Raw genomic sequence first — 23,993 nt, 5'->3', positions numbered from 1 at the left:
TAGTTGTAATATAATAATACTAAGTCCGGACCTAGTAATGCCACACTACATTTCCCAACAGTATCAAATCAGTTAGCAGTCAGTGTTGGTCACAAGGTCCCAAAATCCATTTCCCACAACAAAGGCTTTTGCATGTGAAGCCATGGTTAAGGTTAGTCAGAAAGGGCACGTTTCAGAATCAGAATTACACACGTCACACCCCACCCCAAGCACCCCACAGTCCTCACACACACACACACACACACACACACAATCCAGCTGTCATGCGTTCAGTACCGGGCGTTTGTGTGAATCTTCACGGCGACCGACCGTGTGGTCACCGCTGACCACAGACCAAATCGCACCGAGCGGCAGGAGCAGCAGCCCCGCGAGCGCGGAGCGGACGCACAACTCAGAACACGGAGCGCGGAACACGCAACACGGCCTCAGCAGCACACCGCCAGCCTAGCGCAGCCGTCACAGCGGTGGGGGCGGAGCCTCCCTCCTCAGGCCACGCCTCTGCTACTCCACCCCCACCTCCCCCTCCCCCCACGACACGTGCGGCAGATGGTCTGAGCAGCCCCCAAAAATCCTCCCCTCGGCCCTCTCCCGACCCCACGCTTCCGTCGGAACGACGCCCCTAGGGCCAGCTTCTCGGCCAATCAGCACAACTGCTGTAGCGCAGCCCCACAGAATGCACACTGGCCTTCGCCCGCAGGCAGGCAGACAGACAGACAGACGGACGGACGGACGGACGGACACAGCGAGCTGAAGCTCTGATAGGGCGCCGAGTGGCGACTCCGCCCATTCCCTGCGAGGCTCACCCTCGGCCCGGCACTGCCAGCGGGCTGCTGCCCGTCCGGGAGAAGCCCTGCTCCGATTGGTTGGAGGAGGAGGAGCTGGAGGACCTGGTTTCGGCGACGGTGATGGGGGGCAGCGGCCGGTCCTCCCCGGGGGGGGCCTTGTTCCACACCACCATCTGCGGAGAGGACGTCCTGGCCTTCCGCCTGCACACAAACGCACACGCGTACATGCCCGATGTGAAGAGGCCCGCTGACCTGAACATGCAACTCACTGCCTGTTCACTACTGCACTCTCTTTCAGTTTCACCCTCTGTGTTCAGTGTTAATACTGGGAAGATCATATGGAGAAGACTGCACTACGACAAACTTCCTAGAGTGTGTATGTGTGTGTATGTGGAGTGTATATCTGTGTGTGTATGTGGAGTGTATATCTGTGTGTGTATGTGGAGTGTATATCTGTGTGTGTGTATGTGGAGTGTATATCTGTGTGTGTATATGTGGAGTGTATATCTGTGTGTGTATATGTGGAGTGTATATCTGTGTGTGTATATTTGGAGTGTATATCTGTGTGTGTATATGTGGAGTGTATATCTGTGTGTATATCTGTGTGTATATGTGGAGTGTATATCTGTGTGTATATGTGGAGTGTATATCTGTGTGTATATCTGTGTGTATATGTGGAGTGTATATCTGTGTGTATATGTGGAGTGTATATCTGTGTGTATATGTGGAGTGTATATCTGTGTGTGTATATGTGGAGTGTATATCTGTGTGTATATATGTGGAGTGTATATCTGTGTGTATATGTGGAGTGCATATCTGTGTGTATATATGTGGAGTGTATATCTGTGTGTATATGTGGAGTGCATATCTGTGTGTATATATGTGGGGTAACTGTGAGGTTGTGACCTGATATCGCAATACCTGTAGTGTATACTCGTTATATGTGAGTTTACCTGTGTGTTAATCTGTGTTAATATGGGAGATCATTGTGGATAGAGATGATACTGTGGATTCCTGGAGTGTGTATATCTGTGTGTATATGTGGAGTGTGTATCTGCGTATATGTGTGTGTATTGTGTGTGTATATCTGTGTGTGTATGTGGAGTGTATATCTGTGTGTGTATGTGGAGTGTATATCTGTGTGTATATATCTGTGTGTGTATGTGGAGTGTATATCTGTGTGTATATATCTGTGTGTGTATATGTGGAGTGTATATCTGTGTGTGTATATGTGATGTAGTACTGTTGTGTATTGAGTGTATCGTGTGTGTATATGTGGAGTGTATATCTGTGTGTATATGTGGAGTGTATATCTGTGTGTATATGTGGAGTGTACATCTGTGTGTATATGTGGAGTGTATATCTGTGTGTATATATGCAGTCTCTCACCAGGCAGGCAGGCCGGGCGTCCCACTGGACAGCGGATCCGTGGGCTCGCTGGTGAAGCTGCAGGCGGCCACCGTGTCCTCCGTGATCAGCGAGAAGTCGCTGCTCAGGCTGCTCACACTGCCGCGGTGGATGGGCTCTGCGGACGGAGAGACGCACAAACCGTTTGGATTCCATCTCAATCGCGCATCGATCGCCCGCCGAGCACAAGAGCCGCCGTATCCGCTTTAACCTGCCCGCGGGACAGCGGCTGGAAATTAGCATCGCCGCTAACGCGGATCACTGTGCGCCATCCCTGGCAACCAAATTACATTACAATCACTCACTGTTTGTTATTATCATTAACTTCCATAGTAGGAGAATGGCCTTAATCAGATAAAGATAAGATTATTAGCGTGCATGTACAGTGAACGTGCCCAGTGATAAAGGTGGTGAAGACACTGATAATACTCAAGATAGCAAGGATGACAATGGTGATGCCACTGTCAGAGTGTGCAGGGGAGGGCCAGAGCAGGCTTGTGTAGGGATTTCGGTGGCCTTAAACAAGATTGAGCTGGGGGAGCCAATCACAGATCAGGAAACCGGCGAAAGAACAATAGCATCGAAAAAGCCATTTGCGCCACTGTGAATACTGCAGAATTAAAATGTCTTTCACAAATACAAAAACATGAATTGTGTGGCCCACGGATGGCTGTGGCCCGAAATGACCGCACAGGCCAATAATGCCAGCAGCAGAGTGCTTTTAGCCAATTCATGGGTTGCAGGTTCACATCCAAAGTGAGGCACCGCTGTTGCACCCTTGATTTAAGGTTCTTAACCAGGTTTTCCTCAATATGCAGCTATGCACTGCTAAGCAAATAAAGGTAAACTTAAAAATAACACGGCTGCCAATCGGCTGACACCGAGGCTGAGGGGGAGAGTCTGTGTGGGAAATACTCAGCAGGAATATCAGCGATGACTCGCTGTTCACTGCCCGCCAACCGAACCCCCCGAGCCTCCAAAGCGATGATTGGCCAAAACACTCAGGGCTCCACCCACAGCACACGTGCCCAATCCCCACGCACTTCACTATGACAGGCAAGCCCCATGGAAGGCGCTCCCTGTCCATCAGCAAAAAGTCACCTTGTGATTACTTGAAGATTAGGTTTTATGTTTTATGTTCATTTCCAAATTTTAAGTCAGTGTTCTAGAACGCAATTGCTTTCAATTACCAGTAGTTATTGTTACATCAGCATTAGAATGTTCAGTTTAGAACACTCTAATCACACATTAGCGATCTCACAAAAGGTTAAGGGTTAAACAGTAACTTTTCATTGAGCTTCTCTTGATAATCGCTGAACTGGGATTCCTGAACAGAAGGAGCACAAACGCTGGGTTTTCAAACGGAGCGATGAGCAATGTAAAAATCTGACAGCGAGAAAAGCCCCGCCACACGCTTTCAGGAAGGCCGAGGAGCTTGAAAGGAGCGCTGCGGTATTTTCAAAGGCCGCGCGACTCCCTCTCATTTCCCTCCCCAGTCGCGCGGCGGAGACCGAGGCAGATGGCGGAGCCGCGGACGCGAGGCCCGAATAAATCCGCAGACGCGAAACTGGGGCTGGAGAGGGGAGCGGGCTGCGCTCTGGGGACGTTTCCGCTGGCGACGCGCGCAAAGCGGGACTGGCAGCCGAATCGCGCGAGCCAGCGCGGCAGCAGGCCCACAGACTGCGGCCCAGCCAAACTCCATTCTGCCTCCCCGCCAACACCGCCAACACCGCCGACCGCACACGGGCCAGCAGGGAAGGAGACGGGAAGAAAGCTCTCACAAGACGAGCGCAGCCACGGCGGCGGAGATGCTGATGAGGACGACAATGATGGATGGTGATGACGCTGGTAACGGTGGTGACGACAACGGTCGTGACAGGAATAATGATGGTGATGACACTGACAACTGTAATGATGATGGTGGTGGTGACTGTAGTGATAATGGTGGAAAGTGTGTTGTAGCTTCAGTCGCTATCGCTTACACGCACATCAATAACATGTACACTGATTATAGGGAATAATTGGTTTAAGGCTGTATTCCGATTAAGCTCTTACATGAGCTCGTTTTTTTCCCCCAGAATATCTCTCATACCCGGGTTTACACGGATTCTCTTAATGATCCATATAAGGTCTGCGGTGCTGACTAATAGCCCACTCTTGCAATTTGATTAACCGTGAAGACCTTCTTCATTTGTCCAAAAATAATTAGTTTCATTAACAACTGAATTACAATTGTATAATATATAACTCATCATTATAAAAACGTTTACATGTGCCAAACATTTACATGTGCATTGCAGACATTTACACGCTCAAATAAATCAAACGATTGAGCAAGTATCCTAAACCTCAGCTTCCAAGTTACTGTACATTTGTCCAAAATGCACAAGAAGAAAAAAGCAATATAAAATGTGAACTCTCATCTGTGATCTCATCTAAACTACCAGAACTGAGTACTGAGCTGACTAACCTCATGGTTTCCCATGTGTCACTGAACACCAGTACAGCACAACTGACCTGAACACCGACTCAACATTCTTACTACCTGCAACAGTGGTGCATTCTGGGAATGGAAGGGAAGCTCAACTTACTCATCAGACAGAGGTCCTCGACTGTCAACTCACAGTCTTTGAACTGGGAGTTCTTCCGTCTGCATGCCGTGGGTGGGGGGGGGGGGTTTGGAAACAGAATGAACGTTACTCCGCAACCTCAACAAACACAGAATTAACGATTCATTTGTTTAGTTAAGGATTGTGCAGCTGTAACCGAACACCAAAAATTACACGTAAGAACTACTGTTCTAGAAGACAAACTAAAAATCTCAGAATTTTCTGGAATGCTTGTGGCTTGCTTGCTGCCGTTAATGAAAGGACAGTTTCCAAAGGCACCCTTAGAGCGCACGGGTACTCACCTTTGCCTTCTCACAGATGAGAAATTCTCAGAGACTATGTGCTTCAAAAAATTGAAGCAAAAAAAGAAAATCTGCCACAAAGAAAGGACAACAGGGAGGAATTGGAAGAGGAACAGAAAGGGGAAAAATCATTTAGTGAACACTGCCCCCTAGCCTTTGAAAACAGCAGTGCATCTGAAGTGAAATCCCAACACAGAAGTAGCTCAGTAACAGTTTCTGCAGAATCAGCAAAGCAGCGCTACATTACTACAAAACTACAATAGAAATCCAAGGGTTAAAATAACTGTATTTCTGTTCTCTGCATTATCGGCTATTCATCAAGCAATTAAACTAATTATAACAATCAGGACAACACAGCTGTTTCTAAACACGGTCAAACTTCGAGGGACACTACGCATGGGTGGATTAGAGGACTGCGTGAGCGTGGAGCGTTGGGTGTGGGGCGTGGCTGAGGAGCATGGAGCTGGGTGTGGGGCGTGGGGCGTGGGGCGTGAGCGTGGGGCGTGGAGCGTGAGCGTGGGGCGTGACTAAGGAGCATCACCGCTCACCTCCTCTCCTTTAATGAGGCGATCAGGCAGCATGTGTCTGTGGGGAAAGGAAGGAACACATGACACTGTTAGAAGCGGCCATCTTACTCCTGCACCCGCAAAATGATCAACGTTCCCTTACATACAAATTATACATTCGCAAAAATTACATCAGCAACAAACCTGTGGACACCGCAATAAACAGACACATGCACATATAAATGCGTGTATGAACACATACACACGCACGTACGTACACACATACACCAAAGAAACCAAATGAGGATGTTCCAGCACACACGGTAGGATGAAAAAGCAACAATAAAACCCAGCGCCTGTCTGTATTTAATGTTTACTCAAAGTAAAACGCGCTCTTCTGCTGCAGTCGGTCCATATGGCAGATCACACACCGTAAAACTGCGCACACGTGCGCCTGTGCGTGCGTCTGTGCGCACGCGTGAGCGCAGGCCAGGGCACAGGCGACACAACACAACCCAGATAACGAGCCTGCGTTTGAAGTGCATTCACTGATTCTGCGGAACGACGGAGGGTTCGCGAGCGAAAATGACTCGGGCCGCAATCTCTCTTCCCTGGCGGGGGGCCCGGGAGCTGGCGGAGATTGGGGAAAAATAATTACTCCAGCTATCTGCCGGGGCGCGTCCCTGTTTGACGAGTTAAATTTAGAGCGGTGCGGAGCGGTAATTACAGGCAGGAACCCTCCAGAGGCGGCTGGCACTCCGCACGGCCCTCCCGCTTCTGCTAAATTTTAACGTTACGATTGCCCGCTCAATTATTTATAACGCCGAGAACAGGCTTCCATGGCAACCCTAATTGCAACGTGTTCAAGTTAAAAATTCACAAATACTTTTTTTTTTTAATCGTTTAAGAGAAGAAAAGAACAACCTGGGCGTGAGTTCTTACCCGAAGAGGAACCAGTCGTAGGCGATCGTCAGGTAGAGGATTTCAGCAGGCTCCAAGCTGGCATGGACGGCACCGTCCTGTTCACAACACGCAATAAGAAATGCACACGAAACTGACTTTACTCCACAAAGGTTTCTCACAGGTAATAATAATACGATCAGTCAGTTTCCCCACACTGGAAAGGACCGAGCCCAAACCATGAAAAACAGGGGGTGTTCAGATACGTCCAGATGCGTGTGTGTACATATATATATCACATATGATCAATCACTCACGCAGACACACACACACACACAGTGTGACTAGGCGTGTATGTGGCTGGGTTTACTTACAGGAACGTGCGTCATTGCGTACGTGTATGCATTCTAATGTGCATGTGTGTGTCTGAGTGTGTAACTAGGACGCAGGTCTTCAGTGTATTAAGCAGCCCTGCACCGGGCGTTCTGTAAAGCACAGTGACTGCAGAGGAGGGGACAGGGAACTGCAGAAGCCAAGTCTGGGTCAGTGTGGCTGCGATAACGCTGCACAGATGTGTTTAAAGCAGGGGTGTCAAACTCAATTTGGCTCTGGGGCCGGATCCAGACTTTCTGTTCTCGGGTGGGCCGGATCAGTAAAAGAATGTCAACTCCAAATATTTAGCTTTGTTTTTCAGTACTATGCTTTATCATTCAGCCTACATTTGTAGCCTACCCTACATATTATAATCACGGATGACAAGGGATCTTTTCTAAGCACAACACATTTATTCACAAACAATGGAAAAAAAAATGATTTCATGTTAGGCGGTGAATGTGTTAACAACTGGTTTATTTTAACAGTTAAGTGAATGCAGTTTTACACCTGAACCAACTCACCACACTAAACAAACTCAAGTGGGAGCTATGAAAAAAATATTTTCGCCTTAATTGTCATACTGCTTTGAAATAAATAAAAAAAGAAATACAAAATAAAAGTTATAGCAGTGCATGGGCAATAAGATTAGACTACATCAGATTAAACTACTGGGCTGGGCCTACTGAAGCTGAGAATATACTGCACAATATTAATTGTCTTTAATATGAAACCAGATTAATCTTATTTTTAATGATCTGTATTCATGAGTGCAAACAAATTTCGTGTCATCACACTTTTTTTCTCTCTCACTGCACTCCTGCAGTCTACTTGCTGCTGCTGGCTCCTGAAACTTGGGATCTTTTTGCCTTCACAAGTGTATCGATATTAGGTGTCAAATCCTGAGTAGCAGCACATTTAACAATGTCATTCAAGTGTTTATTTGTTAACCTTGAGCGCTGCTTTGTTTTATTATTGTTCATTACGGAGAACACCTGTTCACAAAGATAAGTAGTCCCAAACATGGATAGAACCTTTGCAGCCATGGCTGTTATTTTGGGGTAACCTGGCACGAGATATTGATAAAACGTATCCAATCCCACGGACCCAAATTTATCCTTCATAGCGGAATCGCACTGCAAGTCAATAAGCTCGAGTTGAATGTCAGCTGGCATATCAGAAGGCTTCACTGTAAATGGCGAGCGAAAAAAGCCAAATTTGTTCTCAAGTTCACTGAATACCTGAAACCTCTGCTCAAACTCTCGCAGCAAATCTGTTATGTTGTCTTTATATTTTTCCAAATCATTATCGGGACGGTCTGGTGCCTCCGGACGCACAGCTGTGAGACAAGAGAAATGCGCGGTGTCACCGTTGGATAGCTGCGTCTCCCACAGTGACAGTTTCATCTTGAACGCACTTATGCTGTCGTAATATTGAGTGACAACTCTGTTACGGCCCTGCAATGTAGTGTTAAGTGTATTCAAGTGTTGTGTAATATCAACCATAAACGCAAGATCCTGCACCCATTCCTTGCATTTAAGTTCCTTTACTGGGCGTCCCTTCTTCTCCATGAACTGTCTAATTTCCCCTCGTAGCTCAAAGAAGCACTCCGTGTCCACTTTTCTTTTTTTTGACAGTGCCATTTTGGGAAGGGTGTGTTGACCGATAACTTGTTTAGTAGTGGTGAATTGTGAAGCAAGATTGCCGGTTTATTTTTAGTACTAACTCGTGTCAATGCCGCATGCTGGACGTGAGCTCTTTTACACATTTACTGCCCTCCCGCGGCCGGAGGGAGCATTTGGTTTGTATTTATTTTAAAAAATCATAACTTTTGATAGAAATAAGCTAGAGACTCGCTTCTTTTTTTGACATACTCAGAAATTTATGCCGGGCCGGATTAAATCATCCAACGGGCCGGGTCCGGCCCGCGGGCCGTATGTTTGACATGCCTGGTTTAAAGCAACACTCTGGGGCCACCTCACAGCTGCCAGAGAGGAGGGCCAGGAATACTGGGGAGGGGAGGGAGAGGAGGGGGGGAGAGAGAGAGAGAGGGAGAAGGAAGGAGGGAGAGAGAGAGAGATAGAGGGAAAGGGGGAGAGAGGGAGGAGAGAGGAAGGAGGGAAGGAGGAGAGAGAGATAGAGGAAGGGGGGAGAGAGAGAGAGAGATAGAGAGAGGAAGGAAGGAAGGAGAGAGAGAGATAGAGGGAAAGAGGGGGGGAGGGAGAGAGGGAGAGAGACAACTCACCGCCCATAGGGAGAGTCTCAAGAGAGAGACGAAGAGGGGTGTCCTGTCCCAGCCGGATATGCAATGAACCAGCAATCCACTCTCATCTACGGCAGAACCCAAAAAAAAAACCACATCACCAAGACTTTCACAGACACAACTGAACTGAATTATCTACACAGCGATTCCCTTTGGTTGCTTTTGATGCTTCGGTTCTTGCCTTTAACAAAACACAACGGTACTGACAAGAGGGCAAGAAAAACTCAAGAAAAAAAAAGGCTAAATAAATGAACAAACTCCAAGGAACAAATAAAATATGAATCAAAAGGGGGCAGTGATCACATCAAGGCGCTAGCGTGGCTGGGTTTGTGTGTGACACGGCCGGCAGACCCCAGCCTGCGTTTGTGTGTCACACCCCAGCCTGCGTTCATGCAGCCAGGGACTCGCAGTCTCTCCCGTCGCCTTTGCATTCGGTTTCGTCATCCGCGTCACCCCTCCCTGCTACCCCACCGAGGGGCGCGTACCGGGGGAGGGAGGGGGGGGAGGGAAACAGATCAAACGGCAAGGCTTGTTTAGATCCCTCACAAAAAAAAAAAGGAAATGTTCTGAAGGGCTCCGGAAGGTTGCTCATAAACGAGCAGCGATCGGGGCCGCCGGGACGCTCGGCGAAACGCTGCTCCGATTAGCGCCGCCCGCCCGAGACGCTAGCCGGGATTTCCGCACTGAACCCGCCGGACATTCCACTGGCCCTGCCCCCGACTCCCCAGGGAGTGCACCTGGACTCCACTGCAGCTACAAACGAGGGCCACAGAAAGGCCGCGTGCAGCACTGCGTGCACCTGTACGGAAACTGCGGCTCGCAGCCAATTATAACCTGTACTTTCCACGATTAGAAAGCGCATGTTAGCACTGTGTGCCTGGAAGCAGTGGTTCCCAAACTGCGGGTCGACCCACTGGGTGGGTTGTGAGGTACATGGGGGGGGTAGTTATTTTGGTACATAACATGCTTATCATAGACATGTTGTTTGCTAAACAGGTTACTCTACAGGGTTGGAGTCCTGATCTATGTGGTCACTTCTGGCACTACGATCTTTACTTCACTCTAGTGTGTTTCTTTTGCACCTCTGCACCTTGAACTAATGCACTTGTTGTACGTCGCTCTGGATAAGAGCGTCTGCTAAATGCCTGTAATGTAATGTAACATCCACCCAAATTAAACATTATGCTCGTAAAATGCACACCCCTAGTTACAATATTTGTGCAGTTGTTTTTGACACTTTAAATGCACATTAAATTCTATATTGGAACGTGTTTTAGGGTCATATACAATGCATTCCGTTATTAAGCGGGTCCTGGGCACTCTACTGTAAATGACCTTGGAGGATAAGCTCTCCGGAACACTGTAACAGTGACCCAGGCTGAGGCTCTTCAGAGTGTGAGAGAGAGCAGAGCAGTACAGGGAGACTGCTCACCGTCACTGTTGATGATGTGAAGGAGCAGCTTCAGGTAGTTCTGCGTCTGTTGGACCAGGTCCCAAGACTGAGGAGAGAGGAGGAGGGAGGGAGAGCGCGTTACACACTACGACAGACGCCGCTCCGCACGCACGGGCGCTGGAGCCGGCTAACCGCTCGAGCAGAAAACGAGCGCAGCGTTCCACTCGACGGACGCCTGCGACAAAGTCTGCCACGTGGAGACCGTGCAGTACTGTTCCTGGCCAGAGGGTGTCACTGTAAGACAGTAGTGTTCAGCTCTTGGGCTCTGCAATGTGGTGAGAAAAGACTTTTTTTTAAAAAGAAAGAAATCACATTTACGTACCTGATATTCACTCCAGTCTATGTTCAAGTTCTTGGTAAAGGAAGCGGGGATTGTCAAAGGGGCATCCACAAAGTCCTGAATATTGAGGAACAGCAGTTTAAATTACAGGAAATCGTTTGGAAGACCAAATGATTTCCTGCCAAATGATTCCTTCTGAATGACCAACTGCGACGACAAACCATGAAACTAACAGCACAGCAAACAACATTTCTAAGAAAAGAAAATTAAAAAATTAAAAAAACATTACTATGTTTATGAAACGCTTATGCCAATTGCTTAGGTTGAGAGGAATGTTGCGAACGATCATCGCGATCTCTGGATTACGTGAGAAGGTATGAGAGGCATTTATGGGAATACCTGGTTCCAGTTGAAGACCAGCCCCTCCGCTGTGTAGTCTCTATCTTTGTAATCCTTAAAAAATTCACAGCCTGAAAAGACAAGCAGCAGATCAATAAAAACAGCCTTCCCAAACGTGACCAGCAATGAAAACATGACCACTACCCTTCAGCACACCCTGCGGAACTAGTCCCTGAGGGCAGGGCCTCCCGAGCGGGGGCCAAAAAAAGAACAAATAGGCTACATATGCATTTTCCATTTCAACACATTTATACTGCTACACATATTTCATACTTTCAGACAAAACAGACCATGCCTGGTTTCCACATCCTTGGCAATGTTATGATCGTTCATCATTCATCACGCATTTGTATAGTGCTAAATGGCTAAACGTCTAGTGTACATCCACACTGCAATGACATCACAACTTTGACATGCTTCCATGTACTAGTGCGATTAAAGCGTTCTGGAACACCTTCCTTTGGGACTGGCAACACCCACCGAAATGACCTCAGCTTCTTATAAGCCATGCCCAGATGCTTACTGGACCACAGAACGCAATGGTCAGCTTGCTGTTGGTAGACTGCCAGACAACCCCTTGGCTTAAACCATTTAAAAGAAACCATTTAAAGAAGCACTTCTTTAGAAATAATGACATCACCATCTAGTAGTACCTCCCCTCTCTTCCTCCCTTACTACAGGAGGTTGCAGTTGGTAACAAGTCCCTGGTACGTTTACAGTTTATGAATATTCATATTTGTGAAGACTCGTGCCACAAGAGAGAGTCTGTTGCCGGTGGGCAGTCTCCTTGGTCAAACCGCTTCACAGATATCAAAAAGACTCATCCATTTGGAATATTTTGAACTTGAACTTTAGACACAGTACTCTATATGTTGAGAATGCAAAGCTCACAATCTTGTTGGCCTATAAAGTCTGCGGCTGCATTCCTGACAGTGACAGAGGGACAGAGGGACGACGTGCTGGCGTTTACCTGGATAAGGCACGGAGAGCAGGGTGAAGTCCGCATAGCGCTGGGCCTTGTCCACCTTCTCAGAGGAGGTGACACTGGGACAAAAGCACAGCAAACAACAACATGAGTGGATGTTATGCAAATTCTGTAACGAAACAAGCAGCTTCAAGTCCCAGCTGCTCATTGGTGAGTATTAAACATTTGAGCCATGGGCTTAGTCCTGGAGTGCAAAGGTGATCATCATTACATCAAAGCTTTAGCTTGATGTTAGATAGTAAGTCTGACAATATGGTGTTTCAATGCTAGCTAGCAAGCCTCGTAGGACTTACACACAAATTAATCGAAATAAATTTGAAGCCTGAGAAACTTGTTCACCAAGGGGTACACCATTTAGTTATATTCTCCAAATACTAATAATTTTCCTGCAATGATTTTCTTCCACACCTTAGTTAACTAGCCAGCTATCTAACAGGTGATAACTACCAGTTAAAACTACAAGTTAAAATTCTGCAAACCTTTTCTTTTATATCATAGTTAACGGGTTTGCGAGCTAGCTATAACAGAAAAATATTCAGCACAATCAAAGAAAACAAAGAACAGTCATTGTAGCAGAATCTGTCATTGCAATACAGCAGGTCTTACAGGTTCCGCTTCTTAAAACAAATAGGTTTGCCCAACTGTCAGTTAAACAACAATTGTTTCTTGGGTGTCCCCCCCCCCCCCCTTTTTCTCCCCAGTTTGGAATGCCCAATCACATCAACGCTCACTGCCGGAACCTCTGCTGTTCAGGAAAGAGCAGACAAGCACGTGCTCTCGTCTGAAGCAAGGCTCACTAAAGAGCGATGAGATGCTGGTCCAGGCCAGCTCAACCCTGGTCAATGCTGCTGCTTATTATGCGTCGCGATGCGGGTCTACTGGCCACAGTGGGCACGGGCGCAGCCAGGACTGCATCCCAGATCATCCAGGCATGAGACCGGCGCCATAACCGCATGAGCCGCCCAAGCGGCCAGTTACACCATGTGAACTACGGATCATTTCTCCCTCCACAGCAGCCATCGAGGAATGGGCCGAAAACAAATGACTCCTGGGTCATGTCGCATCTTAAGGTTGCAATGGCAAAAAATCACGTTGTTGACGTCAGAAATAGGAGCTCACAATTTCACCCACTTCAGATGTGACCCCAGCATCTTTTCACCCTTCCCACAAAAATATGCGAATGCACATTACGAATCCGTGGCAACCCTACAGAGGCAAGGAAGGTTACTGAAGCGCGAATTCAATGCTCACTTCAGGCCAAACTTGACCTTCTTGTTCTCCACCATGAGGTCGCAGATGTAGCGCACGGAGAGGTAGCGTAGCAGCTTGATGTCCAGGCCCCGCACCTTGTCAAACAGCTGGGAGTCCCCATTCCTGCATGGGAGAAACGGCCTTTCCGATTGGTCAGATAGTGACGGCAAATTTGAAGAACGATACCAGGATGTAAACAGGAACCGTAAACTAAGCAGACCTTCGAGGGTAGCAAACATGAGCAAGACAACAGTATCTAAATATGCCTATGGGCTCAGAGCTGGAACACTCCCAATGATGATTCAGCTAAAAACAGCACACATAAGGCAGACGCTAACACACAAACACACCAATGAGGCCAGATCAGGAACCGCCACACAAGTCCAAAAACAGTAAATATGATGAATATTACAGTACTTAAAATGTATGACAAAAATCCACAGGCCCAAAGCAAAAATCCTAAAATGCTAACAACTTTGAGTAATGTATGGAGGTGGTTTCCAATACGAGTGAGATTTCTAGATTCAGGGTTCCAACGTTTATGGATGCCATAAATCAAGAACTTTGAGTCATTTAAAGGACTTGTTCCTCCAAACTGAATGACCCATAAAAACAACTGGCCATGTCACAAGTGGTTAAGACTATCATAAACGCAATATGAAAGTGGCTCAATATCCATAAAAATCAATGCCCTACCAGGATCAGCTCTATTAATCCCAATCCCCCGAGACACCCCCCCACCACCATTTTCTACAGAATGTGGATTCTGACAGAGGATCCGTTTCTATAGATATAAATAACATTTAAAAAATGAGATAAAATGAAGGATAGGAATATTTGCATATTCTTCTGTCAAACTGTTGTCAATTTAGTTTTTTCTCAGCTTTGGTGGACTCGGTGCGCTTTCTTAACGAGCATGGGGGGCCCTGTGTGTTTTCTTCCTCACCGCACTGCGCTGTCCTCCTCCGGAACCTCCTCGGATTCCGCCACGGTGTCGTCAGCGCCCCCTGGGGAGAGAAAGCGGAACGTCATCAGGACCCCCGTGCAGTAAAAGGGTGCCTCTCTGCAGCCTGCGCCCACTGACCGCGGAATGCTCCGCGCTGCGCCCCTCCTCCGCGCCCGCGCCCACGGCTCACGGGACACGCCTCCTCGCGCTAACCCGCGGCTAAAAGAAGAAAAGCGCAGCGCTGGTGAGGAAATCGCTCACCAGCGTAGCAGCCGAGCAGGAACACGACTGGCTGAGGAACACTGGGCTGAGTCAAGGCAGGCCTTCTACAAACCTCAGAGTAGAAAATGAAGAAGGGAAAAATCTCATTTAAAAAAAAAAAGGGGAACAAGAAACTAGAGCCAGCAGACTAATACTACAACTGGCTGGAAGACTGACTGATTCCAAGAATAAACACTTTTGTCCTTTTTGTCTGCAAACAGTAAGAAAACTACTAGTATGTGCACTAGCTAGCAACCAATAATGAGTTCAGAATTTCAAGGCTTTGTAGAAGGCGGAGGGAGAAGTGAACAGAAACAGGGCCAGGGGCCAGGGCCAAAACAGCGCTAGCCAGAACCACACATTTCACCTGGCTTTAACTTTCACCATATCTTTCTGAACCTTGTACAACAGCAGACAAACAGAAAGATTAGGAGAAAGCGGTGGAATCAAAGTGCTACAAAGTGCTTCTACAACAAAGGAATGAACCTCTAAGTGTGAAACCGCTGTTCAGTATGACAGATTTCCATTCAGTGTCCCAGGGTTTTCTCTTGAGTTTTGAAACTGCCAGGGTGTTATGGGTGAAACAGGACCCTTGTAACCACCCCCCCCCCCACCAGTGAAAAGTTTGGTGCACACTCCCATATCTGCCCTAAATACCCCTCATGCTTACCCCTGTTCTTCCGAAGCTTCTTGATCCTGTTGTGCTGGACTGATAAACAGACATCATGTAACACTAAGTTACTAGCTGGCTCATATTACACACAGCTGAATTTTGTACATAATATATAATAACTGAAACCATTTGAGTCTGATAACCGGAGACACTTTTTCGTTGCAACACTAGGGCGAATGAGTATCCTTCAGCTGTAATTATTTCACCTCCGTGCTCACTGCCGCTCTTCTGACCCTTGACCCTTCGGACACTGCGCACTGCGAGGCTGGTAAACAGAGCGTTACGCAACCAGCATAAAGTCCTCATCTGAAAACCATTAGCGCCAATGCATGCGCTCATTTCTGCTGAGAGATATTATTAGCGGTAATTGATAAGGTCGATCTCAAGCAGAAAGGCTGCTACTCGGCCTCATCTCTGATGTCATACAGACACTCGCCCTGCGTGGTCGTCCTTCATCCCCGCTCTAGCGGCGTTGCTGAAAAAGGAGGCATTTCAGCAGCCTCTGGCTTTTCCGTTGTTTTATCTTCAATATTTCACAACAGGCATTACTACTTTTAACAAAGGGTAAACAAGGGATGCTCACTGTCTTGACAACTACTGTATGGGTTAACCATGTCCCGTGTGTTAAAGAAGTTCCTGCTGTCCTCCATTCGACCAAAGTGGGTCTGCGGAAACAACAAGGACTATGAGGAATACTTGTTGGGCTCGAAGGTTGCTTTCTGCGAGAATAACATCTTAAAACCTAAAAAGAAATGTTTCTTGGAAATTTAAGTGGATAAAACATGCTCAAAGTTCACAGCGGACTTTCCATGCTGGACCAGAGGGCTGTTATTCTTCATACAAGCCGACTTATCTAATCTCCTAAAGCAAGACCCACAGAGCGAGCGCAGAGCATTTGCCTGCGCAGACTGATTGAAGAGGCCAGCGATGCGTGGCAAGGTTGGGGGCTGGGGTGGGGGTGTGGGGGGGGGGGTGCGCAGGTGGGGACGGCCCTCTGTCAGATGCTTCCCGTTTTGTTTGTTAGACCGCGCAGATCTAATCCGTGTCCTAGCTTCGGAAGCTGGGAAGGAAACGCATCTCGACACCGAACAGCTAAACAACTTGGGGGCTGAACCTATACCAGTGATTTTTAACAAGACTTACATTCACAACTTACAACTGTTTATCTTACGAAGGAAAGCCCAGCCGACTACAACATGGAGACCTGTCTTGTTTTCACGTTACTGACATGTTGCGTAATGGTCCGTCTCCTGTACCCTGTTTGTCTTAGCCCATTAGACTGTGCTATGCAGCCAGTGATAACCCTAATCTTGTAAATGCCTGGTTACTGTTTTATCTGTCCGAGTGACGCACCGGTGGCTCAGCACCCCAGGGCGTCTGAGCGACTGACCTGAGAAGATGTAGTTGTAGCCAGTGCGTCCGTACAGCTCCCCCCAGCCAGCGAGGGTGGAGGACCGGCAGATGTGCTGAGGACAGGAAAACCACTCTAGTTTAAAAAAAGACTCTATAACCACACTGCTCTCCACGCTCCCTATAAATGAGCATGAATGAGACACACGTGCACACACACACGTTAATAATTAAGCAGATATAAAATATTCCAAAAATAAAACATTTTTAATTGTTAAAATAAAAAGTTCAACATTTCCTTCTACATCAGGTCCTTGGATCACTGAACCAAAATCATGGAAATGTAGCATTTCTTATGAACTTATCTCAACCATGAAGCAATAACACATTCTTACGCAACTGGGAGTGCAGTTCTATCAGCACAACCACTCAAATCTAGCTGTGCAGTGTTGAGTACTATGGTGTTGCTGGGGAGGTCATGCGTTTCTCCTTGAAGCGAAGTTGTTTTGGCGGCAGGGGGGTGAGGGGGAATCTGAGTGCCAAAATTCATGACTCCAAGTCAAGAGTTCAAGCGGTCAACGCTATCAAAATGGGTCAAGGATTACATGCTTTCAAAGTCTATATTTTCAATCGTTTGCTACTGCACCACTATTGAGCCAATTGGCACCATAATGTCAGAACCTGTGCTTGACCTGGTCCTCTACAAACATGCTGAGTAGTTCATTTTTGAGCATGCTGGTGAATTTTAATAAATAAATAATTACCATTACTACTGCTAATACAACTAGCCTAATAATAATAGAAATAATAAGCGCCCTGTTGGTCCCAAAAAAAAAACTCAACCAGAATATAAAAGGGTAAGGTTTGTATATTTGGGTTTGTAGAGGGTTTAACCTTCGGTATGCACTCAGTTCATCGCTTTGGATAAATAAATGTAATGTAAAGTAAATCATTAGCTAGACTGACAATTTGTACGAAATCACAAAATATCTGCCTTGCCCGCTTATCACATACAGCTACAGTGACAGAGCTCCAAGTCAGCTGATGCAAAGGCGGAGCATCTGATTGACAGAAGGTGCAAAGGAAAGCCCTGTATCAGAAGCAGCCTGCAGTGCAAATGGTGAGTGTGCCCTGTGGGGTGCTGAACCACTGGAGGTTTCTGCGGGCACCAGGCCCGGCTCTAGCCTTTGTGCCGCCCTTCGTGAGGGTGAGGGACAAGGGGCAACAACTATCATAAACTCAAAGCTTTTTTTTTAACCTCCTTTATTTGTTGCACCTCCATATGGATGGTGCCCTAGGCGATTGTTTATATGTCCAGAACCATCCATGGCGGGCACCTGCATTTGAACTGCATGAGTGCTTAAGGGCACAGACTCTGACAAGGACAGTATCTTGCACTGCAGTGAGAATACGCAGCAGGATGGAGATAGAACCCTGCAGTATTGAGATAGAACCCTACAGCGTGGAGAGAGAACCCTGCAGCATAAAGAGAGAACGCTGCAGTGAGCAGAGAGCCCTTCAGTTCTGCAGGGCAGGACAGCGCTCGCTCACCTTGCCGCAGTACAGGATGACGGGACAGACGAATCTGCCCCTACACCGAGCCATCTTGCTGCGGTTCACCAGGTCCTGCAGCTTCCCGATCTGCACCGTACTCTCGAACCTGGCAAGGGGACGGGATGGGTTACCTCACAATTCACCAGATTACTCCTCCAAGAAATACTCATTACCCACCAGGGAGGAACTTTCTTGCTCAACTCTCGCCACTCTAAGGTCCTACAACAGAGGACCTTACTGGCCTGGACAAATGCAACACTACCCAAATCTAACTAAAGTTACGGTACCACCAAGTACCACTCTAAATTCCTAAGCCTTGCAGCAGGGCCCCTCTGTCTCCAGGCCACGGACCTCCCAAGGACAACAACAAGTTTGAAATATAGCCTATGAGTATATCTATGCATGTGCGTGCTCTTCTCTCTGTCTTTTTATGCCTTTCTAGAAACCCAAACTAGGAGGCTTGGCCTTTCACCTCGTTCTCCCTCTGCCATCCTGATAAAGGAGGAACCGGCTATGATGCCATGCTGCCCAGGACTCTGAATGCAACTGATAGATCAAAGACTAAACAATAATTTCTGATTTAAAAGCCTGTTTAGTGGTGCCTATGTAGTATCTCATGTTAGTCAGGGCATAGCCAATCGTGCACCTTGTTATTTGAATGGACAGAGCCAATCATTTCCTTTGTTGAATCTTACTTTATGCTTTACTGTTAAGACACTTTTTGCTAATAAAAGCAGGGACTGCTTTTATCCACCTTGTTGTGTGTAGGTCCCGGACTCTTTCTGCAGAAATAAATCCTATTTCTTATACGATACACCTTGTCGTGCCTGGCTATTCAACGGAGAGAATTTGCCCAACACTATGAATACTGCTGCGACAGCATGTACTTCAATCTGTCAACAGCTTTCAAAAAAAATGTTACCAATGATAAAGGGTAATAATGTAGCTATTTGTCTACCTCACAACCGTAACATTAGTATCCATACATAACTGGAGCTCAACTCTGGACGACACTTAAAGGATGATGTGTCACTACTGCACAATGAGACTGTAATAACCAGACGATAGAAACCCTCCATCCCCGAATGACAGCTTCCTGGAGCACACTACAGCCAATCACGCCACCTCTGCAAGACACCCTCAAGCTGGTTCATCACTTGTCACTATGTAGAGCAGTGGTTTCCAGCCCTGGTCCTGGAGAGGTACAGGGTCTGCTTGTTTTTGTTTTCACCTTAAAATCGGCACCCAGTTGAGACCCAAGACACCAGGTGAGTTGAGTTAACTGTGTAATCAACTGCTCTAATTGATTCATGAAGTGCAGAGTCACCATGAAAACCAGCAACCTGTAGCTCTCCAGGACCAGGGTTGGAGACCACTGATGTAGAGCATACAATCAATCAATCACCTTTAATGACCACACGACCGAGGTTTCAGTACAGCATGGTGGTAAGCTCAATACATACGGCACATTCAACAGAACTTCAATCTCATGATTAAGACTATCCGAAGTCTGCTCCAAAATATTTCTTACATTTCAATTGCGGTCATTAAAGAAAATACCTAAATCAAGACAACACAAACTGCCTCAGCTTTGACGTTCATTATAGCATTGACCAAGATTTGATTATGAAGCAAGATTTGTAATAATTCAGAACTCGAAGTTTACGCTACCTGTATTTATTATGATCTGTGCTCTCATACTCCAAGAACACAATCTGCCTGGGATAGTGCCCGCAGATTTCGCCATTGGTATTATGGATAACACTGTACTTGTAGTCTCTTCCAAACAGCTCCAAACAACGCTTTTCTATCCTCTCCACCTAAAAGCAAATATACGGGGAGAAAAACAAGACTGACGTGAAAGATTTATTGTGCCACAAAACGTCACACTCTTACAACAGCCTGACACATGAGATGCCAACAAGAAATGGGGGGGGGCTAAGACATCAGTAACATTTCATTATTTGAATACATTTTAGATAATAATAATAATAATAATAACAATAATAATAATAATAATAATAACAATAAAGTGCTTCAATGACAACGCAAGAATTCCAGGGTTGGGTTAAAGGATCGGCTAACTTAACCTAACTAACTAAATTTACAATTTCTACAGCGTTAAGCTAAACTGAGTTAATATTAGCCTTATTTGGCAAACGGCGCAATGAATTCTGTTAAAACTAGCCAACTGGTTCACAGTAATTTACTGTACAGTGATCTAGTTATTCATGCTAGTACAAGTTGGCTACATCAGCTAGAAAGAAATCTTTATTTTGCAACCGTCGTTAGTTTAGATAACTTTGCTAACTAAAGTTAGTTGTATCCGAATAACAACTGCAAACAACCCAATTCAGTAATGACAGCAAAGCACATGCCTACCCAGTGCCAGCACAGCGGTGAAGTTAGGTTAAACAATGCACGCTCGGCTTACCCTAGGAGTGACTTCCTTTGCTCTGTATTGAGTCCTCGAAAACAAATCTATCAGATCCGCAATTTCCTCGCTCCTTCTGCTCGAGATCCCGGAGGCATTCAGGCTGCCCGACGCGGAGGGTGACGCGGCCATCACTGTACGGGCCGCGGTGGCCTCTATACGGACTCGCCCTCCCTCAAATACCGCAGCACCTTGGGTTTGGGAAGACCCACCAGGCCATCCCTTCCCAGCCAGTTTCTTCCTTACCGCCCGCTTGAGGGGGCCGGAGCCGGGTATCCGTCCCGAATTCAGGGCAACGGAAAGTTTGTCGCCAGTTAGCCAACCACTGCCAGCCTAGGCAGATTCAATTAATCAGCTAACTAACTAATTAGCTAAGATAGCTAGGCATAACAAACCCAAAACTAAACAGGCTGATGTTAACGGTACGCTATCAGAAATGTTTGCTTGACGAGCTACCTAACCAACAAGCCAATATAAATCTGATATCCACAAGTTTGAGTTAGCTTTTCACGTGCTTGTTAAAGTACGGACAACCGTACAACTCAAACGGAACAGTTCCAGCCCGCATCGATTCGATGTTCTGATGTTAAACTGTATCTGAAACGCAGAATTCCAAGCCCACCAAATACAAGAATTCGATGCTGCCTGCTAGCTAGCCGTGCCCGGAGAAGTGACTCAGGAAAAGTCGAGGACTGCCGGCCTGGTCACGTTTTTCAATGTCATGCCTTTATATTACTTCGCCTTTCGCCGAAAAAATAGTAAGACAAGGCTTTGCAGCCTAAAATACTATTCCACAGCATGAACTGATTAAAAAAAATTCCAATGTTCTTTGTCAAATGTACAACGCTAGCTGCTTGATTGTGTTGCTAGGCTAGACCAGACGTGGAACAAGTGGTAAACAGGAAATTCAAATAGACATGTGACAAACACCGCCTCTCAAAAAAATATATGCCTGTATCATCTTAAGAACTTCCTGAAGTGACGTAGCTCTGGTGGTACCTCCGTGCCAAAACTGCATGAATTACAACACAGACTTGCCTCACGGACGTTCTCTTGTTAAATCTGTTCCTTAGTGTGAAACATCTGTTAATCTACCAATAAACCTCTGAGTCCATGTGGACACATTGTTGCTAAATGCCTTTCAAGAGATCTGTACCAAAGATTAAAATTATCCCCAAATACAAAACTTCAAAGTCAGTGACTTGAACTTTGATCAAAGCTTTCAAGGCAATCACATTGTTAAAATACCCTGTCTAACATACTGTAGATCATTCAGATAAAACACTGACTTGGTCAGAGTTTTAAAGGTCTCTAAATCCCATGCAAAAACATAGTTCGTTCCACATGAATAATGGGGATATCTTGGGAAATTAAAGAAATTGTGAAATCATTGGGGACCAAATATCTGCAAACAACAACAACAAAAAGTTAATTAAATGCCTCAGAACACTGTTTTGTGGAGTCCAGTCCAAATTCAGTTTTAGAACTGTAAGTGTGTTGTATTGGCCAGGGCTTGATAAAATAGGCTTTATTGCCAATTCAAGTTTATTTAATGTTTATATTACTCATAACAGCTTTGAAAAATAAATGTTGAGCAGTTTAATCCTTTTTTGATACTTTTCCTCATATTTCAGAACATAAATCATAAGCATGCAGCACATTGCTGAAAAACATTTTTTGTCAAAAAACTGGCCTTAAATAGAAGTAACTGTTGCTTTGTATTTTCAAGTATTGCACATGTCTCAGATTTCAATTCAAATGTAACGTTTTGAAAATAAAGCTTGATTTATTGAAAGCAGAGTAAGTTCACAGGACCCAAAACATATCTGGCTAAAGAACAAACTGATTCCAAAATGGGCCTTCTCTGTCTTTACAGTAATGTGTAAAGCATGAGGAGAATTTGTTAACCAACTCAGACTAATGCTTCCAATATTAAGATGCAGTAGTTTTGTTTTCCTAATGTTTGTCAATTATTTCATTAATTTCTCATTCAAATAAAGTAGAAAAAAGGTCCCAAATAACTGATAGAAAACAGAGGGTCTTCTCTTTATGATGGATTTATCATAACAATTTTATATAATTAGGCCTATGGAAGCAAGAGAATAGACATTTTGACATTTCAAGTATTTTAGGTAATGTTAACCATTGAAAACAGGATGTCTCTGCATGTCAACCAGAATTAAATTTAAATGGTTTCTGATGTGTATATGAGTTGGTCTATACTGTACCTGTGGTAAGTGGTAAACCTTGCAGATTGAAATGTGTGAAAACAGAGGAAACACATCTGACGAGCACTTAAATTCTGCATATTCACAAACACACACGCACGTGCACACACACACACACACACACACACACACAAACATTGTAGTAATTTGCATGTAGATGTAAAAGCACACATATACTCTGAGGTTTGTTCCACCTCCCGTGTCTCATCAGAACAGATTATGGCCTTTGCAGTGATGTTTTATTTCTCCTCTACAAAACAGTCAAAACACTTTTAGCGGCCTGACATTTTAGCCAATTTGAAAACACAGGATTGAGATGCATAATGATCTCTACACAGTGTTCTTCATTAGTATTAGCATTGTGGGTGTAAGTGGGTAGTGTGTAGGCGTGCCTAACATTGTCATTTATCTCCTTGTACTAAAAATCATGGGTTTGCAAAGGTTTGCACCATGTTCACAATTGTGATATGTACACAGTGCTCTAGGAAGAAAGGAACATTGATGTGCACGTGTGCCTGGGTGTGTATCTGTGTGTTTGCATCAGTATAAGCGTGTGTGTGTGTGTGTGTGTGTGCGCACGCAGGTGCATGTGTGCATGGGCTGTACATTATATTATGTAAATAATGTTACTTAGCCCTTCCTGTTGAGACACTGTTCTGTGGCCTATTGTTGAATGCAGACAGGGCTGGCCCTGGCTGGCAGCTCTGCAGGGTGCCAAGAGAGGGAGGAGTGTCAGTCGGCAGGGCATTCGGGTCTCTCTGCACCCCAGCGTCAAACGTGGCCATGGTCTGTCACAGTCTGGTCAATCACGTGGCCTACAGTCACAGTGGAACAGAAAGTGACCTCAATGTCAGTGCAAGCTCAGCTGGTGGACCGCGAAGTGAAAAGAAGAAGCAGCTGATGTCACATGTTTAGGTCTACTGTGCTTTCCAGAACCGAGAGGGGAGGTTTCACACATGAACGCACACAAGCTGGGCATTCCAAGTTGTGAGACAAATAACCAAGTTAAAATCTGTAGCAAATTTTAAAAACTGA

The 23,993-nt window shown here is 45.9% G+C and overlaps 1 protein-coding gene across 5 annotated transcripts in view; it reads right to left on the bottom strand.

The window, feature by feature from the left end:
• The window catches only part of mtmr14 (myotubularin related protein 14), a 34,003-nt gene that overhangs the window by 6,912 nt on the left and 3,098 nt on the right, over positions 1 to 23,993 (bottom strand). For 2 of the 5 annotated variants that reach the window (XM_064305403.1, XM_064305405.1), the window contains exons 4-21: positions 20,731 to 23,773; positions 19,968 to 20,116; positions 18,294 to 18,402; positions 16,783 to 16,858; positions 15,390 to 15,428; positions 14,459 to 14,519; positions 13,513 to 13,635; positions 12,247 to 12,320; positions 11,277 to 11,347; positions 10,920 to 10,994; positions 10,577 to 10,643; positions 9,127 to 9,212; positions 6,552 to 6,628; positions 5,652 to 5,688; positions 5,104 to 5,174; positions 4,784 to 4,842; positions 2,175 to 2,310; positions 804 to 986 (exon numbers count right to left, since the gene is read on the bottom strand). In XM_064305403.1, coding sequence (XP_064161473.1) covers positions 804 to 986; positions 2,175 to 2,310; positions 4,784 to 4,842; positions 5,104 to 5,174; positions 5,652 to 5,688; positions 6,552 to 6,628; positions 9,127 to 9,212; positions 10,577 to 10,643; positions 10,920 to 10,994; positions 11,277 to 11,347; positions 12,247 to 12,320; positions 13,513 to 13,635; positions 14,459 to 14,519; positions 15,390 to 15,428; positions 16,783 to 16,858; positions 18,294 to 18,402; positions 19,968 to 20,116; positions 20,731 to 20,862 — 1,625 coding nt within the window. In that variant the 5' untranslated portion in view covers positions 20,863 to 23,773. Of the gene's footprint in view, positions 1 to 803; positions 987 to 2,174; positions 2,311 to 4,783; positions 4,843 to 5,103; positions 5,175 to 5,651; positions 5,689 to 6,551; positions 6,629 to 9,126; positions 9,213 to 10,576; positions 10,644 to 10,919; positions 10,995 to 11,276; positions 11,348 to 12,246; positions 12,321 to 13,512; positions 13,636 to 14,458; positions 14,520 to 14,719; positions 14,793 to 15,389; positions 15,429 to 16,782; positions 16,859 to 18,293; positions 18,403 to 19,967; positions 20,117 to 20,730; positions 23,774 to 23,993 lie in introns of those variants that run through there. The other 3 variants (XM_064305404.1, XM_064305406.1, XM_064305407.1) reach the window with 2 other exon arrangements.

This window comes from Anguilla rostrata, chromosome 13 (assembly GCF_018555375.3).
Source record: "Anguilla rostrata isolate EN2019 chromosome 13, ASM1855537v3, whole genome shotgun sequence".
Lineage (NCBI taxonomy): Eukaryota > Metazoa > Chordata > Actinopteri > Anguilliformes > Anguillidae > Anguilla > Anguilla rostrata.
Note: the sequence above shows the minus strand (reverse complement) of the source record. Positions and strands in the feature narration are given on the sequence as shown.